We start from the raw sequence: 18,392 nt of genomic DNA, 5'->3' as shown, positions 1-18,392 counted from the left end.
TAAACCACTCACTTCATTTTACAAATGTAGTAGGATTTTACCGGTGGGTTCGTCCATATATTCGTATGTCACACGTACTGATCACATCTCCTCCTCCCCCTCTATTTGCCTGTGTTCTTTTCCCCGACACACTCTATGCATCTCTTACTCTTTTATCAGTCTCTCCATCTGGTACTCCACCTCTTTCTTTCCATCTCTTCCATTCCCTCTCTGTGTCGATTACCTCCTCACCCCACTCACTGGCCGTCTCTTCCTTCTACTTAACTCTGTTGATCTCTTCGTCATCCCTCTCACTGTCCATCTCCTCAGACTCCTCTGTATGTCCCCCTCCTCCTCTCTCCATTCTCTGTTCACTGCTCCGCTGTCATCCACACCCTCACCCGAATGGAAGGCTGGTTGTATTAACTCCCACAGAATATATTTCCAAACAATAAATAATCTATGCATTTCATGCTTTACTGAAATCAATCCAGGGAATTAGAAGATTCAGAAGACCTACATTTGTGACATACATTGCACACATATAAGTCTGATTCTCTGCTGTTTTACACCACACAGCTCCAGAAAGGAGGTTAACGTTATCTGCCGTTTGACTTGATCTTAGGTTCCTTAACACACTGACAAAACAAATAGCTGGCTGCAGTCCCCATTCGCACTGTGGGGCGGCTGGTTGGAAAATTTACTGTTGTATAAATGTTTGAATGTTGAAACACTTCCCGGCCGATTAACCATATGAGGGGCGGCAGGTGGAATTAATTGTTATATAAATGTTCCTATTATTTATGCTGTTGTTTGCCATTCTCAACACTGGCTGTCTAACTACAATATTGGCAACCCGAAATTGATTAGCAAAACGTGAAGCCAGTAATTAGAATTCCTAGTGCCCACTTCATCTGAGAAACACACTTACAGCTGCAGCTTATAGCTCTGAGGAATTAGGAGATTGTCTGAGATTCATAATCAAAAACGATCGTGAAAAAAACTTTCTCTGTATTCTGAAAGTCACAGATGAAAAAAAAGAAGAATCCACACAATCTAACTAACAGAGCAGTTCAGAGTCTAATGCGCTGATGCCACTATAACTGTTCAAATTAAATATTTAAATGAATGCTTGCCATAATTTGATGAATAGGCTCATCAAACGCCACTCTAAATAATGGTGGAATGTTTGTCCCACGGCGGCACGTGAAAATACGACATACGCAAACTGAAAACATATCATTAAAGTCATCCCAGAATTAACACTTCACTCAAAAATGATTTCATGGTTACACATATCTCGAGTAACTTAATACGGCATCCGAGGCTGTTTGTAGCAATGATACCGACGCGACGCGACTCCCGACACATATGGTGTGCTATTCAGCGTCTGGAGAGAACTTGGGCCTTGCTTCCTGGCGCAGCGTTCATATATATAAAGCCGCGGTGCGGACGGCTAAGGGAACGCCTGATCAAATCGGCTCTCCCGACTAGCCGCTGGGCTAGTAATGCACCACATTAAGTTATTGAATAAATCGTAGCTTCTTTTGCTGATGGCCGATGAAGCTCTCAGTTTAAATGTGCATTCAGCACACAGGTAAATAATCATAATAAAAGTCTGACGTGGCTAAGTTAAATATTTTGGGCGAGAGAATTAATTTAATTACACTGCACGCAGTAGACGAGCTCTGAACTTGCCCTTTGGAGATACGCTATCGCTATAGTTTTTTCGTTATTCAAATGAAACTTCTCACATCTTTATGGTTATAGCGAATCGCCATTCTACTTAAATATAAACATCCTAACCTTATTTATTAGCCTACTTAATCTATCTTGCTTACTTAATTTTTAAGTCAAAAACTAGAAAATTATGAATTTCAACTAAAATCCTAATTTGTGGGATACAGAAGACTGTTTCTATTAAATAATTATGAAAAAGGAATCTAAATATAAATTTTTAATTCTCTAGCTCTTTTCTGTTGCGCCAAAAATTTTTACAGAAAAATGTCCAAATTTCGAAAAAGGGTTAAAGTTATCGAACTGATATTCAACATATATTAATTTAGTATTACTCCTGACATGCTAGAAACATTTTAGGTTATTTACTTGATTTTTAAAGTATTGCGCAACATTTATGACGTCAGAGCTAGTTACAGCGGACTGGCTGGCACTCAATGGAAAGACCGATGTGAATTTATTACGGCGTGAGTAGGCTGCGTCCCTACATCACCCTCTACTTAAATTTTTTGTTTTTGAATGTTTATGAACGAAAAAAAATTTAATTACAAAAAGGGAAGCAAGAGTACAGCTTAATTCCCTATGAAAAATTAAAATTGAATTGTAAACATATATAAATATCAAAAGAGAACTGATTACCTACTTTAATTATTTAAAGTACTGGCATGTTCACTGCCTCTTAAACAATATTATTGCTCAAAATTTAAGCTAAATCAATGAAGCACTTTGGGATACATATTGCCTTAGACAAACAAACACATAAAAATATGTAAAATTACGAGAATCTTAAATCCATTAAATACATTTTTACATGCATAAATTCAACGAAAGTAAAAGTTATTCAAGATACATAAACAGATGATTATATCTTAGCAGTCTTTTGTAAACGTGAAAGAAAATTTTACAAATAATTTTTACACACGTGGTTGTAGCCGCTTTGGCTGGCGTTCTACACTTCCATTCACAGGGGTAGAGGAGGGGAAGTTGCTATGGTGTGCGTCCTTCACGTTCACTCTAAATTACATGGGGAAAGGGGAGGGGTCACTGTGAGTTGTGTCCAAGTCACTCCACGTTTTCACGCAGCTACCAGGCTGCCATTATCTGGTTTGTCCTGTAGAACAAACAAAAAGAGTGCCTCAGACTCTGTTGTCTAAGGGTGGGTCACAATGAAATGGGTATATATACATTTTATCCTTCAATATGTTGCTGGAACAAAGTTAACAGAACTTTTCAATTTTATTCTCATGGTTACTTAACCGTCATAAAATTGGTAAACAAATGGCTCAAAACGCCTTTAGTCACGTACTAGAGAAAATTTATGCTCAAGGCATACAATCATGAATCCTATTTAATTTCAATTTATTATTTCTGGGCCGGAACAGTGAACCAATGCTCGGTACATTCCTGTCAAATCTGTATTTTATTTACTTAGCTGACTCATCTTTGATTACCTTATTCTTAGAGATAGTATGAGTATATTTGATTAGTAGTTGTATTCTCAGCTTCTTTGTACATGTGAGTAACTTGTGGTAATAGTACAGTTCTGAGTGTTCAAAACACACTACGTTTAGTTGACTACTAACTCCACTTATTGGTCCTCTGCTGCTGTGTCAGTTCCACATCTGCAGTTATGTACTTACTTCATCGAAGTGTATTTATGCTGAGCTATAAATAATGTTTCACGTCTGCCATTATGTTATTCAATTATGTTGCTAGTGTATGTACTTATTTAACACTCACTCTATTAACATTTAAAGCATAGGATAGCACATTTATTTCATATCTGTTGTGTACTGCAGCTGATCAGTTTACCCACGTGGCAATCCATTTCCACTCGATCGGACGCTGAAACCACAGGTAGTCTCTCTCGACCTACCACTAAAGTGCATCAAGTAATTATGGACGAGCGTAATACTAAATTCCTTAAACCTATAGGCCACCATGAGCTGCTCTGTCTCATCTAACATAAGGGTACCTATGGTCGCATTCACGCCTCCAACTCATAACCTCAATACATGTAGGTGTGTCCTGTCACACACTACACCAAAATAATGGCCAGCTCCAAAATTACAAATACTTCAGGGACGTGTCCTTCACGTCTCAACCACAAACACTGTTCAATTCTATTACACTGCCATTCCTTGCTACACAGGGTGAGTTTATTCTTGCAATTTATCTGCATATTTTTCATAACACTAAGCACTCTTTCTTACTATTTGTTAGTTAGCTTTAATGCATACACTAGGTTTTACTGCCACTTCAGATCCTGCTTGAACACGAATTTGTACATCCTTTTAAAATAATATTGTGGGACCATTTCCAATAAAACAACAACTTTGTACTTATAATATTACCAGGGTTCTATACATAACTGTTACTCAAATACATTTGTATCTTAATTACGTCATACTCCTCTGTTGTTTATGTCATAGTTAGATTTGTCACATTAGGTATTTTCTTCACTAATCGGTGGATAGAATGGTTACAGAACTCATGGCTTGATAACCATAACGGAAAATTTTTGTGTTGGAAAGAAGGGGTCGAAATTTTTGTAGATAGGAAAGATGAAGAATGAGTGAAATCTGAAATGGGAAAGAAGATCTCACACAGCTGGGACTGCACAGCTGCCACACTGTGTAGAGGTTACAGAACAACCTCCTCCCTACAGAATTCACTCACCACCTATGAACTTCTTTAGGTTGATCACGTTCCTGAGACCTAATAGATTTTTACTCTTAGGGTACTCTAGCCTATATGCATTGGCATGTGGTTTTCCTATGATCCTGAAAGGTCCTTGGTATACGAACATGAATTTCTTTGTTTCTGCATTTATTTTCTTTGATTTTTCCTTGGTTTTGACAAGGACTAACTGACCTATTTCAAAACTGGTGGGTACAGCTTTTGCGTCATGACGCTTCTTCCTTTCCAACGCTCTTTTTCTTATATTTGCCCTAGCCTTTAACTTCTTCTCGTCTGTGGATATTTGCTTTAGAATAGGGAATTCAACCATATCTGCAATCACATTGTGCGGTTCTTGGCCAAACATCAATTCGCAAGGTGCAAAACCAGTTGCATCATGTCTTAAGTTGTTAATTACATTCTCAAAATACTTAATGTGCTCTGCCCAACTTGAGTGTTTCCGAGCACAATAAGTTCTGCAAAGCCTATTCAATTCTCTCATAATACGTTCACTCATATTTCCTTGGGGGAAATACGCAGATATTTTCAGATGTTTCACGCCGGCCTTATCTAGACATTCCTTAAATGTATCAGAAGTAAATTGAGGCCCATTGTCTGACAGCAAATTTTTCGGAACGCCAACGTTCACGAAGAAATCTTTTTCCAACTTTTCTACCAACGTTTTTGCATTTGCTCTTTTAATTGGGTATAGCTTAACATATTTACTGAATCCATCCACAACAACAAAAACATGGATGCACCCACCTCTCGAAGCAGGAAGAGGGCCAAACAAATCAGAAGCCAGTAATTCTAGGGTTTCAGTAGGCTCTATTGAATGCATATCCCCTTGTATTCTGGTGTTAGCAGCACGGACTTTCTGGCACACTACACAAGATGCTAGACGCTTGGCCACACGGCGGTACATGTTGTCAAACACAACCTTCTCTTTTAATTTTGCAATACACTTCTTTGCACCGTAGTGCCCATACCTCAGGTGTACATAGTCGATTAGTAAGTCTACATGTTGTAAGGGAAAGCACAGCTTCCACTCAGAAACACCTACCTTTTTCCTCCTAAACAGAATACCTTTATGCAGACAATAGTATTGCGAAACCTTAGGATAGTTCGCATTTCCTAAATAGCTCTTCACTAATTTCAGTTGGTCATCTGCATTCTGCTCACGTCTCAAGTTCTTAATCACTCTCTTTAATGCACTTTCTTCCTTTACTTCGTGCAATGCAAACATTCGAACTTCACTTAGGTCTGTTGCTGTAATTCCCGCGTCATCACAGAGCATTTCTAGATAACCCATCGGCTACCAGATTGTCTTTCCCTTGAATATATCTAACCTCAAGGTCAAACTTCTGGAGATACAATGACCATCTTACCAAACGAGCATTCCTCAACTTACAGGTCTTTAAAAAGGTCAACCCCTTATGGTCACTGTAAACAATTATCTTGTGACCCAGTAGATACTGCTCAAATTTCTGTACCCCAAATACAATTGCCAATGCTTCCAGTTCTGAGATGCCATAATTTCTCTCTGCTGCCTGTAAAGATCGACTCGCGAAAGCTATAGTCTTGTGCACTTCTTGTTCGTTCTCTATTTCTACTTGGAATATCTCCACAGCTGTACCATAGCCACTAGCATCAACAGACATACAGAATGTTTTTCAAAATCAGGATGATGTAAAATAGGACTATTAATTAAAGATTGTTTAAGCACCTCAAACGCCTGTTGACATTCTGCTGTCAAAACCCAAGGGGTATTCTTTTTCAGCAGGAGGTGAAGACAGGGCGCATTAAAAGCCTGATCACTAACAAAACGCCTATAGAAGCCGAAAAGACCGAACATCGATCTCAACTGCTTCTTGTTTCTGGGAGCCTCAAATTTTTCAATGACTGCTAGCTTGCCTGGGTCAGGCAGAATACCTTTTCCACTTATCATATATCCCAAGAAACCTATTTCCTCTTTAACGCACTCCGTCTTTTCAATCTTTAGTTTCATGCCACCTCTCTCAATAGCCTCTAACACTTCCTCTAATAAAACTATGTGTTCTTCCCAGGTAGGAGTTTCTATTAACAGATCATCTACGTAGACTGTTATTTTATTACTTAAGGCTGGTCCTAAAACATGGCACATCACACGTACGAAGGCACAAACAGAGATATTAAGTCCGAAAGGTACCACACGGTATTGGTAACAAACTCCTTCATACAAGAAAGCTGTGTACTTCCTTGAAATTTCCGTCAGTGGCAAATTCCAATATCCACACGTGATGTCCATAGAAGTTAAGAATTTTACTCCCCGGAACTTTTGCAATAACTCGTCCATGTTCTGCGGTCTATCATTTCTCCTAACCACTATTTCATTCAACCAACGAGCGTCCAAGACCAATCTGACACTCCCGTCTCTTTTTGGTACAACAACAAGAGGATTATTGTACTCACTGACCGCTTTTTCAATCACACCCCACTCTAGCATTCTCTGTATCTCCTTTCGAACTGCCTCCTTCCTAGCTACAAGTATTTGGTATGGCTTCCTGAAAAACACTTGGCCAGGTTTCACCTTTAATTGACATTCATAACCTTTGACCACGCCAGGTCGATCTGAAAATACCTTATGATGCCTTTTTAAAACCAGTCTCAATTCTTCCTTCTGATTAGCTGAAATTTTATCGATTTCCTGCAATTTAGCTTCTATTTTGTCCAAAATAATTGCTTCTTCTTCTTCTGTGTTTAGCTTACTTGTACTAAGATTAACACCTTCGTCCCAATATCTCCTATTTTTCAGAACTCGTATAGGCAGCTCCCAAGTTTCATCATTAGTTACTACATGTTTATCACTAAAAGGTATTGTAATTACTCCGGTTATCAGCAAGACCATTTTTAACTGGCTTCTTTCAAAATCAACAACACTCTGATATTTTGACAGGAAATCTATGCCAATTAAAACCTCAATACTGAGATTGTTTACAATTAAACATGGATGATCAATTAAATTGCCATTAATGTTAATGAGCAGCAAAGCTTCTTGCTTTACCGTTTTTGACACCTTGCCAGTAGCACCAATTATTCTTAGTCCTGATACCCTCATTAATGTAAATTTGTCTTTACCAGGCAATGCATCAAAGAAGGACTGAGATATCGCGCTCACCTCTCTTCCACTGTCTAAGAGACAACGTACATTGATACCCAACATATTCACTATTATTATAGGATGGTTCCTCAAATTCATCCAATAGTTCCTTTTGGATTTGTCTCCAACTAAAGTGATCGGCATCTGTCTTCATTACATTTAGGTCAAAGTGTGTAGGGGTTTTCTGAATTACATTTTCAGCTGCCTTTTCCAGTCGGTCTATTAATTTCAAATCGAAACACTGCACGACTTCATTACATTTAGTTTGCTGAACATGACCCAAATTACTGTAGTCTGGGCGATTCTACGCCTCCAGACCGGGCATAACACTAGTTACAGCTAAACCACTTTCACTATTATCGTCGGGTTCCTTCTCAGGTGACAACTGGTTACAGCTACTGGGTTCATCGACCCCCAACAGGCTACCCTCTACATTCTCACTTACCTCCTGTCCTAAATCTATTAGTACAGTATCAACATCCTGCAGAGGCACTTTAAATAAGAGCACATCATCCTCATCGTATATATAAGCATGAATTTCTTCTGCTTCTTCACCTGACAATTCAGTATTTTGTAGCTCTTCCCTACCATTACACTGCTGCGCCTTCTCTTTCTCTTCCCACTTAGAAAGCGTCTCTAACACGGTATCTATCAAATACTGTGAGTGATCTAATATTTCTGTTGTATCCTTAGATGCTACCGACACTTCATCCACATGTTCAGTTTGAGTATTCTGATCTGTGTTAGCAATTACTGTAACTACTGTTTTAGGAAAAGTAACCGCCTGGTGAGCGCCAGTGTCCTCATAGACGGGAACTAGTTTTCCTGCCTCGTCCTACTGCTGTTTCCTTTATTTCCATTATAGTTAACTGGCACAGTATTGCTTTTCGCACTGTTGTTTACCTGCATAATTCTGTTCGGCACAAAATTAATATCATTTGGATGCCCTTGCTGGTTCTGATAATTATTTATCCAATTCCTACCTCTCCTAGGATGGCGACCTACTGTTCTGATGCTTACATTGTCATTCTGCTCGTTCTTAAAATTACTACTAGTGTTATTAGCATTTCTGTTATTACGTGCTTGCTCCTCATTGGCAGCAACACGTTCTACACGTTCCAAATATCCAATGAAACGATCTAGATTGTCTCTAGGGGCAGATATAATTCTAGTTTGCCAATACCATGGCAGTTTGGCTTCAAGACCTAGTATTATCATTTCAGGTTTCAGCTTTTCAGTCAAATGTGACAAACGTGAAATCCATGACCTAGCAAACTCTTTAATAGATTCCTTGCCTGCATTGAAGCGTTTTCCACTCCAAAATTCTCTCAACACTTCATTTTGCTTATTACTGGACCAATTCTCATTAATGAAAGCTGTTTTAAATTCTGCTAATGTTTTACACTTCAACATAACATCAGCTGACCAACGCATGGCGTCACCTGCTAAATGGCTTCTAATAAATGAGATTTCCTCTCGTTCAGACCAAGTTGGTGGACTCACATCTTTAAAATCGTTCCAGAAATCTAACGGGTGGATATTTTTATCTGGATCGAACTGCAAGAACTGCCGACACCCGATAAAAGCGGTGTTTGCAGCTACAACTTGTTGCATACTACCATTACCAGAAGTTACTGAAGCTACTTTACTCTCAATGTTATCAATGTTAGTACTAATATTTTCTACTCTCATTTCAACATTATCTACTCTTTGCACAATATGAGTAGTATCAGTTTTGATTGCGCCTACTTCTGCTTGACATATGTTCACTTTTATATTAACATCTTTAAACCTATCTGAGCACAGTTCAGATTCCGCCTCGATCTTTTCTGTTCACTTGTGCTCCAGCTTCGCATCTTCCATTTGGAAGTCTTTGCGAACCTCAGCAACTAAGGATTTTACTGTTTTATACATTTCAGAAAATTTTTGAGCAACCTTTTTCTTAATATCCTCATGATTGTAATCAATTTTATAATTCAAACTGTATAGATCCTCTTTCAACTTATTGCAACCAGCCTTGAAGGTATCGTCCATTACCTCCAATCGTTTATTAAAATTAGTTTGGCTGGCCACAATCTCATACTTTAATTCAGCATTATTGGATTCTAATTTATTGTCCATTGCCTCAAACCGTTTATTAAAATGTGTTTGGCTGGCCACAATTTCAGACTTTAATTCAGCTGTCACTCTAGCATTACTGGCTGACATTTTTGCATTCCTGGCAGCTATTGCTTGTAATATAACATTTAAATCAACAGACCCAGTGTCTTTGGGTTGCTCACTAGCTGGCTTTTTATCACACTCAGGTGACGAAAAACTAGCTCCAACACCAGAACCATCAAAACTAAATGAAACTTCTGTTTGATCAGTCATATCTAACTTCTCTTGTTTAAACTCTACCACCCCTGATGACTGTTTCGTTTTTAATTCATCAGATAAACTATCATCCAATAAATTAACAATTTCTGATTTCTGCTTTACTACAGGGATCTCTATTATTGAATCATTGCCCCTTTTCACACTACTGTCAGGAGACAATACTTCATATTTCACTTTAATATTACTGTTTCTATGCATATTTACACTTGAACCGTTGTCTGGATTTACAGTTCCCTCAACAGACATAGGTTCTGATTTAAGCCGGCCGAAGTGGCCGTGCGGTTAAAGGCACTGCAGTCTGGAACCGCAAGACTGCTACGGTCGCAGGTTCGAATCCTGCCATGGGCATGGATGTTTGTGATGTCCTTAGGTTAGTTAGGTTTAACTAGTTCTAAGTTCTAGGGGACTAATGACCTCAGCAGTTGAGTCCCATAGTGCTCAGAGCCATTTGAACCATTTTTTTCTGATTTAAGTTTAACCTCAGTTTCTTTTGGCGGTTCCATCGCCGATAGTCTTTTAGTGCAGGTTAGTAAAATTTTAACAGCTTTTCACTTAACTTAGTTCCTTCTGCACGACGTATGGCGTTGCCGGCAAGGCGTACCCGGATTACTGATGCGATGCAGCACTGAATTGCAGACGGCACTCCGACTGCTGTTGTGTTTGCGTGGCCCGCAACTGCAGGCGCGGCTCCGGCTGCTCCAGCGGATGACTGCGGTGCGGCGAAACTGACTTCTCGGGATGCCGGCAGTGCCGCTAGACTCAGTGCCAGCTCTGTCAAGGAATTATTGTTTTATATAATGTTTTGTGATGTAAAACACTTCACGGCCGATGCACCATATGTGGGGCGGCAGGTAGAATTATTGTTATTTAAAATGTAGAATGTAAAGTAGAAATGAATGCATTTCCCTGCCATTTAACCATATGAGGGGCGGCGGGTGGAATTAATTGTTATATAAATGTTCCTATTATTTATGCTGTTGTTTGCCGTTCTCAACACTGGCTCTCTAACTACAATATTGGCAAACCAGAAAGTGATTAGCAAAACGTGAAGCCTGTAATTAGAATTCCTAGTGCCCACTTCATCTGAGAAACACACTTATAGCTGCAGCTTATAGCTCTGAGGAATTAGGAGATTGTCTGGGATTCATAATCAAAAACGATCGTGAAAAAAACCTTCTCTGTATTCTAAAAGTCACAGATGAAAAAAAAGAAGAATCCACACAATCTAACTAACAGAGCAGTTCAGAGTCTAATGCGCTGATGCCACTATAACTGTCCAAATTAAATATTTAAATGAATGCTCGCCATAATTTGATGAATATGCTCATCAAACGCCACGCTAAATAATGGTAGAATGTTTGTCCCGCGACGGCACGTGAAAATACGACATATGCAAACTGAAGACATATCAGTAAAGTCATCCCAGAATTAACACTTCACTCGAAAATGATTTCATGGTTACGCATATCTCGAGTAACTTAATACGGCATCCGAGGCTGTTTGTAGCAATGATACCGACGCGACGCGACTCCCGACACATATGGTGTGCTATTCAGCGTCTGGAGAGAACTTGGCCTTGCTTCCTGCCGCAGCGTTGATATATATAAAGCTGTGGTGCGGACGGCTAAGGGAACGCCTGATCAAATCGGCTCTCCCGACTAGCCGCTGGGCTAGTAATGCACCACATTAAGTTATTGAATAAATCATAGCTTCTTTTGCTGATGGCCGATGAAGCTCTCAATTTAAATGTGCATTCAGCACACAGGTAAGTAATCATAATAAAAGTCTGACGTGGCTAAGTTAAATATTTTGGGCGAGAGAATTAATTTAATTACACTGCACGCAGTAGACGAGCTCTGAACTTGCCCTTTGGAGATACGCTATCGCTATAGTTTTATCGTTATTCAAATGAAACTTCTCACATCTTTATGGTTATAGCGAATCTCCATTCTACTTAAATATAAACATCCTAGCCTTATTTATTAGCCTACTTAATCTATCTTGCTTCCTTAATTTTTAGGACAAAAACCAGAAAATTATGAATTTCAACTAAAATCCTAATTTGTGGGATACAGAAGACTGTTTCTATTAAATAATTATGAAAAAGGAATCTAAATATAAATTTTTAATTCTCTAGCTCTTTTCTGTTGCGCCAAAGATTTTTACAGAAAAACGTCCAAATTTCGAAAATGGTTAAAGTTATCGAACTGATATTCAACACATATTAATTTAGTATTACTCCTGACATGCTAGAAACATTTTAGGTTATTTACTTGATTTTTAAAGTATTGCGCAACATTTATGACGTCAGAGCTAGTTACAGCGGACTGGCTGGCACACAATGGAAAGACTGATGTGAATTTATTACGGCGTGAGTAGGCTGCTTCCCTACAACGCGACCTGGTTGATACAGGAACAGCACAAATGAAAGACAAATAGTGGTACTACATCTTAAACGTATTGAGTTAAACTAAACACAAGAATTAAGTGCAAACAGGTTGTTTAGGAACCTTTTTATGTCATCCCTTCTCATCTACACACCCACCCACAGTGTTAGTGGGGAATGTTACTCCCACAAAATTTTCATAGAAATAATAAGTCAAGTACCTTTGGTTCAAAATTCTCCAGGTGTTCCCAAGTAATGCTTCTATGTCACCCCCTTTTCATTACCATACCTGTGGGATGTAGGTGTTTCTTCACCCCACAGTGCCCCTTTCCAGATTGTAATAACTAATAAACATCCGGTTCTTTAAAAAATCGAACTCTCCTGTATAAAACAGTTACAAACTTCAGACTATCTTACAAATTAGTTAATGTTTTACGTATCTGACATTAAGCATGTAGGCAGGGAAATGTTTAGAAAATGGTTGAAACTGTGTTTAAAGTTTGTTGGAAGTAGGTAAGTGCTCTCATTTTCAAACACTAGATGGGTGTAGTCTGGGTAATTTGCGTATGTATCTTACAGTCATATAATTTTTGCAGGTACATTCATTGGTATATGTGGACTCTGACAAATATGTTGTGAGCAGAGTAAATGTAAACAAGTTTCAAACTAAAACGTCAGGCACGATGCGAAAGTTTTTCACGTGTTTCAGTGTTTATGATGTCATTCCTCCTGAACTGTGTTTCGTGTAAAGACATAATTTTAGAGTCACATTCATTTGTGTAAGTGGATACTGCCAGAGGAATGTGTTACGAGTAGAGTTAGCCTAGCAATAAACAAGTACAAATTAAAACGACATGCTGCATGAGGCAGTTTTACTGCATGAACAACGAAAATCTACAAAAGTATGCAATAAACTTTTTTTTTTCATCATTTTGTTGGTGGCCTCACACAGATAAAACTGCGCAATGTTTGAGTGTAATGTTTTTTGCAGGTAGCTAAGTGCCATTATTCTCAAATACTGGATGAATATCGTCTACTTATTTGCGCTCAGTGCGTTACGCTTCTTTTTCACCCCTACCCCTTTAATGTACAGGTGGTTCTTACCACCACAGTACTTCTTTCCAGATATTGAGCGATATGTGTACCAAGTTTAACTGAAATCGATACAGTAGCTAAGAAGATGATGTTGAACATACATACTGACATTTTTTACATCCTATAGAAGTAGACAAGAGATATAATAAAGATTTACTCGTAAGTTGTTTCTGCCGTACTAAATAAAAGAACGCGGTAGGGAATGGGCGGTATCACGAATATTCTGAAGCCCTGTACGTGTGCCTCCAGTAATCACCATGATGACAATGACTAGTGACACTTTACACTGAGGCGTATTTTATTATGCTCCAGTCATTAATCAAACATGAATAAATCTTATTACATAATTAAATATAAAACATTTTGCCACACATTTTTTAATGATTTGAAAAGCAGATGTGCATGGTTTGGGGGCTGTTAAATCTTATCAACAGCCAGCAATTGGAAATCCTGTATCGTAACGATTATACGTTTCTTTTCAGCCATCAACAGATTAAAACAGTTTACTTGAATTTAATTTTGCCAACCTTTGTGTGAAGTAGATACATAATTACAGAAAGTGTTTTATTTATATTTTTGCGATTCACTTGTAATGGTTTTATTTTTTTGTCGCTGTTGTTTTTAAGCACAACCTTCATGTGATTTCACAAATATCTGTCTGTTGAAGTGCTAAACTACAGGAAAATCATACGTAAAGTACAATTTAAAAAAATTTTGGTGCCATTATATAAGGTTCATAAAACGTGGTTTCCAAATATTATATGGAATATGTTTCATTGCGCCAATTGTAACCAGGATTAAATCAATGATGGCGTCGTCGACAGATAATATGTGTGTTTGTATTAGATTGTAGTATTATAATACTCATATATTTAGCACATTATACTAAGAAAACAGTTGTAATCTTTATCAGTATAGGTAGAGATTAGTACTTCATAGTAATTTGTGATTGTAAAAGTACTGTATAAACATCAAGTACTATTACCTAAGAGATTACCTTAAGTTATTAATAACCATCATTACAACTGTATAAACACCCAGTGTTAAGCACTTGTGGTCTAGGGGTTGCGGGCTCGGTAGCTCAGCGTGTTCGATCAGTGAGTGGCTGCCATCTGTAACAAATAAATTGAGTGAAATAATCAACAATGAACTTGAAGGAGTATCCCGTGACTTCCGCCTAGATAAAATGACGAGAACAATGACGTCCTTGATCAGTAATCAAAACGTCCTCAGTCCTGAGTTCGAACCGCACCATTGCTTAAATATTGAATAAAAATCTTAAGAAACGGCAGTGACGTAAGAAATTACCCTCCTTCAGCCAATGGCCATTTCAAAGAGGGCGAAGTAGCGGATAGAGTTTCAGGGCGCTCTCGTGCCCTTGGGTTGGTAAACTGCCCTAAATGCGAAGAATCAGCAACTATCAACAGCATGGGGATGCATAAGGCAATGGAAACCGCTGAATTTAAGACACGTTGTGTGTATCCACGGGAAATGTAGCCCGTAACTGAACAAGTATCATGATGATCTCTCCATTGGTAAAAGATTCCGTACGAGTCCCACATTAGCATCTCTGTTATGGGATTGCAAGCGGGAGGTGACCATGGGCAAAAGATTGAATAATCAACTAAAGGATAACGTTCTTCCAGTCGGAGCATGGAACGTCAGGAGATTTAACGTGATAGGGAAGCTAGAAAATCAGAAAAAAAGAAATGCTAAGGCTCAATATAGATAGAGTGGGGATCAGTGAAGTGAACGGAGTAATATCAACAGCAGCAGGAAATGAGAAATGGGAGTATGATTCGTTATGATTAGGAAGGTAGGACAGAGAGTGAGATACTGTGACCAGATTGTTCATAGGGCTGTTCTCATCAGAATCAACAGCAAACCAACACCGACAACAATAGGTTGGGTTCCCGACATCGAAGTCAGAGGGTAAACAGATAGAAAAAGCATATGAGGATACTGAACGGGTAATAAATTACGAAAAGGGAGATGAAAATCTAATGGTCATGGGGGATAGGATTGCGGTTGTAGGAGAAAAGCAGAAGAAATAGTTACAGCAGATATTGGGCTTGGTAGTAAGAATGAAAGAGGAGAAAGACTAACTGAGTTCTGCAATAAATTTCAGGTAGTAACATGGAATATTCTGTTCGGGAAACACAAGATTTCATAGCCCTGTTACAAGACCTCGTTCACACTCAGTGAGGTGTTGATAACGGCGTATTTGTTGCTTCGGGAATTGGTTTAGAAACGCATTTAGCATCTATTGATTTTGAGAAATCCTCTGATAAGTGAAAAAGACCCCTTTTATGGATTATATTGAAAATAAAAGGTTTGATAGAACATCTTATTAATATTGTAAAGAGTCTATACGTAAATAGAAAAGTAATTGTAAGTTCCGGTATCAAAATGTCAGATGAAATAAATCTTGGTATCCGACAAGGGTGCAGTCTGTAACCCACTTTAATTAATTTATTTATTGACGATATACATATTAAGTAGAAAGATGAAATAAAGACAGGAATTAAAACAGGATCAAGCTTGCCATTAAACTGTTATATGCTGATGACCAGATAATTATACAGGAGACAGAAGATAATTTTCAAAGAACAGTGTATAGATTGAGACAAAATACAGTACTTTACAACTTCACTGTATCTGAAAATAAGACAAAGAAAATGGCTTTCATAGGAAAGAATCCAGTCAGATCGAAAATAGTAATAACTGAGAAAATTTCAGAAAAAGCACACAATTACTTAGGGTATGTATTAGTTTACATTGTGACAAAGATACTGAGAAGGAGGTTAATAAATATAAAGATATCTGCGGAACAGTTAGTGGAACTTTGGGAAGAAAAACAAGAAAAGAAACACAAATGAAATTCTATTCAGTTATGGCCCTCTTGTATATGGTTCTGAATTATGGAAAATACCAAAAAAAGGAAAACCACTCATAGAAGCAGAAGAGATTAAATTCATGAGGTATGTAAGAGGCTGTAATAAAATAGGTAAAATAAGAAATGAAACAGTAAGAACATATTTAGAAATCATTCCAGTTAATGACAAGATACGAGAGGATAGAATGAAATGGAAGGATTTTGTTGGTGGAATGACAGAAAATAGATTTCCAAAAAAAGATATTGAGTTATACGCCTCTAGAAAGAGAGAATTAGGCAGTCCTCGCAAGAGACGGATGGGTAGATGATAGAGACCAGAACGGTTGATTACAACACCTAATCCTTGGAAGGGGATGATGATGATAATGATGATGATAATGAAGAAAGGCCTTGTACATCAGGTCTCTAGGTCCAGTCTCAAAGGTAACTAAAACTCACGACCGTTACAGCGAGTATCTAAGGTAAACCTGATTTGCATCCTTATGCGACTAAGGCGAAATTTCAATAGACATCATGTTTCAGATGGAGAAACACGCCAACTAACTCGGTTTATATCGCACAACTCCTTCTTGGTGTTGCAATTTTTTTTCGGCATTGTATAGTGTAAAGCACAAGTTCGTGCAGTTACCCATCCTAAGTTGCGGGCTCACCACCTGGTTTCCGCTATTGGAGACTGACGTCCCATTACGTAGTTTGTATGTAAGAAAGGATCAGGTTTGAACCCTGTCACGTGACTGCGTGGCGCGCGTGTTTCAGTTCTGGGCGGCGTACGTGCCTTGCGAGTCGCAGCAGCTGAACGCTGTGCAGCTGACGCTGGAGCAGATCGACCTGATCCGCCGCTTCATCGACAAGTACCCCGGGCAGCTCGCCTTCGCCGCCTCCGCAGACGGTCAGTAATCACCGCCAGCATGAGCGCTGCCGCTGAGGTCGCGATAAAGCCACCTCCAGGCATGCGGGCTTCATACATGGTAACACCTAGCTATCTGTGTCAATTCAGTAATCACTACCAGCATAAGATCGCTGTCACAAGTGTCGCACTAAGACTATATAGAGGAATGCGGGCGCGTTTGAGTTGATACATATTAATGCTAGTAAACTTCCTCTGTGCAAGCTCAGCTCACTGATGACCTTCTTTCATTTCCTGTCTTTCACAAGGGAAATTAGTTCCAGGACAAGAGGTTCCAAGAAGTAGAAAACTCAGTTGTGGGGAAGGCGGATAGTCGTCTTCGGTTCATTGGTAGAATTTCGGGAAGATGTGGTTCATCTGCAAAGGAAACCGCTTATAAGACACTAATACGACCTATTCTTGAGTACTACTCGAGCGTTTGGGATCGCTATCAGGTCGGATTGAGGGAGGACATAGAAGCAATTCAGAGGCGGGCTGCTAGATTTGTTACTGGTAGGTTTGATCATCACGCGAGTGCTACGGAAATGCTTCAGGAACTCGGGTGAGAGTCTCTAGAGGAAAGGAGGCGTTCTTTTCGTGAATCGCTACTGATGAAATTTAGAGAACCAGCATTTGAGGCTGACTGCAGTACAATTTTACTGCCACCAACTTACATTTCGCGGAAAGTCCTCAAAGATAAGATAAGAGCGATTAGGGCTCGTACAGAGGCGTATAGGCAGTCATTTTTCCCTCGGTCTGTTTCGGAGTGGGACAGGGAGAGAAGATGCTACTTGTGGTACGAGGTACCCTTCGTCACGCACCATATGGTGGATTGTGGAGTATGTACGTAGATGTAGATGTAGAAGGCTCCTTTGAGATACCCCACCAATACAAAAAGTTTCAAGAGTGGATTAATGAAAAAGAGATAAACAGTAAGATGATAGTTTTAATTCGTCAGGTGTTCTATATACTCTCCCACCACTTGAATGCAACATAACGTTGTACGAGGTACCCTCCGCCACGCACCGTATGGTGGATTGTGGTGTAGGAGACCCCACCAATCCAAAAAGTTTCAAGAGTGGATTAATGAAAAAGAGATAAACACTAAGATGATAGTTTTAATTCGTCAGGTGTTCTATATACTCTCCCACCACTTGAATACAACATAACGCTCGTACAAACAAGCGAAATCCTTCTGTGGGATGTTATTCTACTC

The 18,392-nt window shown here is 38.9% G+C and overlaps 1 protein-coding gene across 1 annotated transcript in view; it reads left to right on the top strand.

Moving 5' to 3' along the window:
* Window positions 1–18,392, top strand: part of LOC124788728 (dipeptidase 1-like) — a 304,298-nt gene that overhangs the window by 72,786 nt on the left and 213,120 nt on the right. The window contains exon 4 of the mRNA XM_047256010.1: window positions 17,047–17,179. Coding sequence (XP_047111966.1) covers window positions 17,047–17,179 — 133 coding nt within the window. The remainder of the gene's footprint in view (window positions 1–17,046; window positions 17,180–18,392) is intronic.

Source organism: Schistocerca piceifrons, chromosome 3, assembly GCF_021461385.2.
Source record: "Schistocerca piceifrons isolate TAMUIC-IGC-003096 chromosome 3, iqSchPice1.1, whole genome shotgun sequence".
Classification (NCBI taxonomy): domain Eukaryota; kingdom Metazoa; phylum Arthropoda; class Insecta; order Orthoptera; family Acrididae; genus Schistocerca; species Schistocerca piceifrons.
This window is presented reverse-complemented; position numbering and strand designations above follow the sequence as displayed.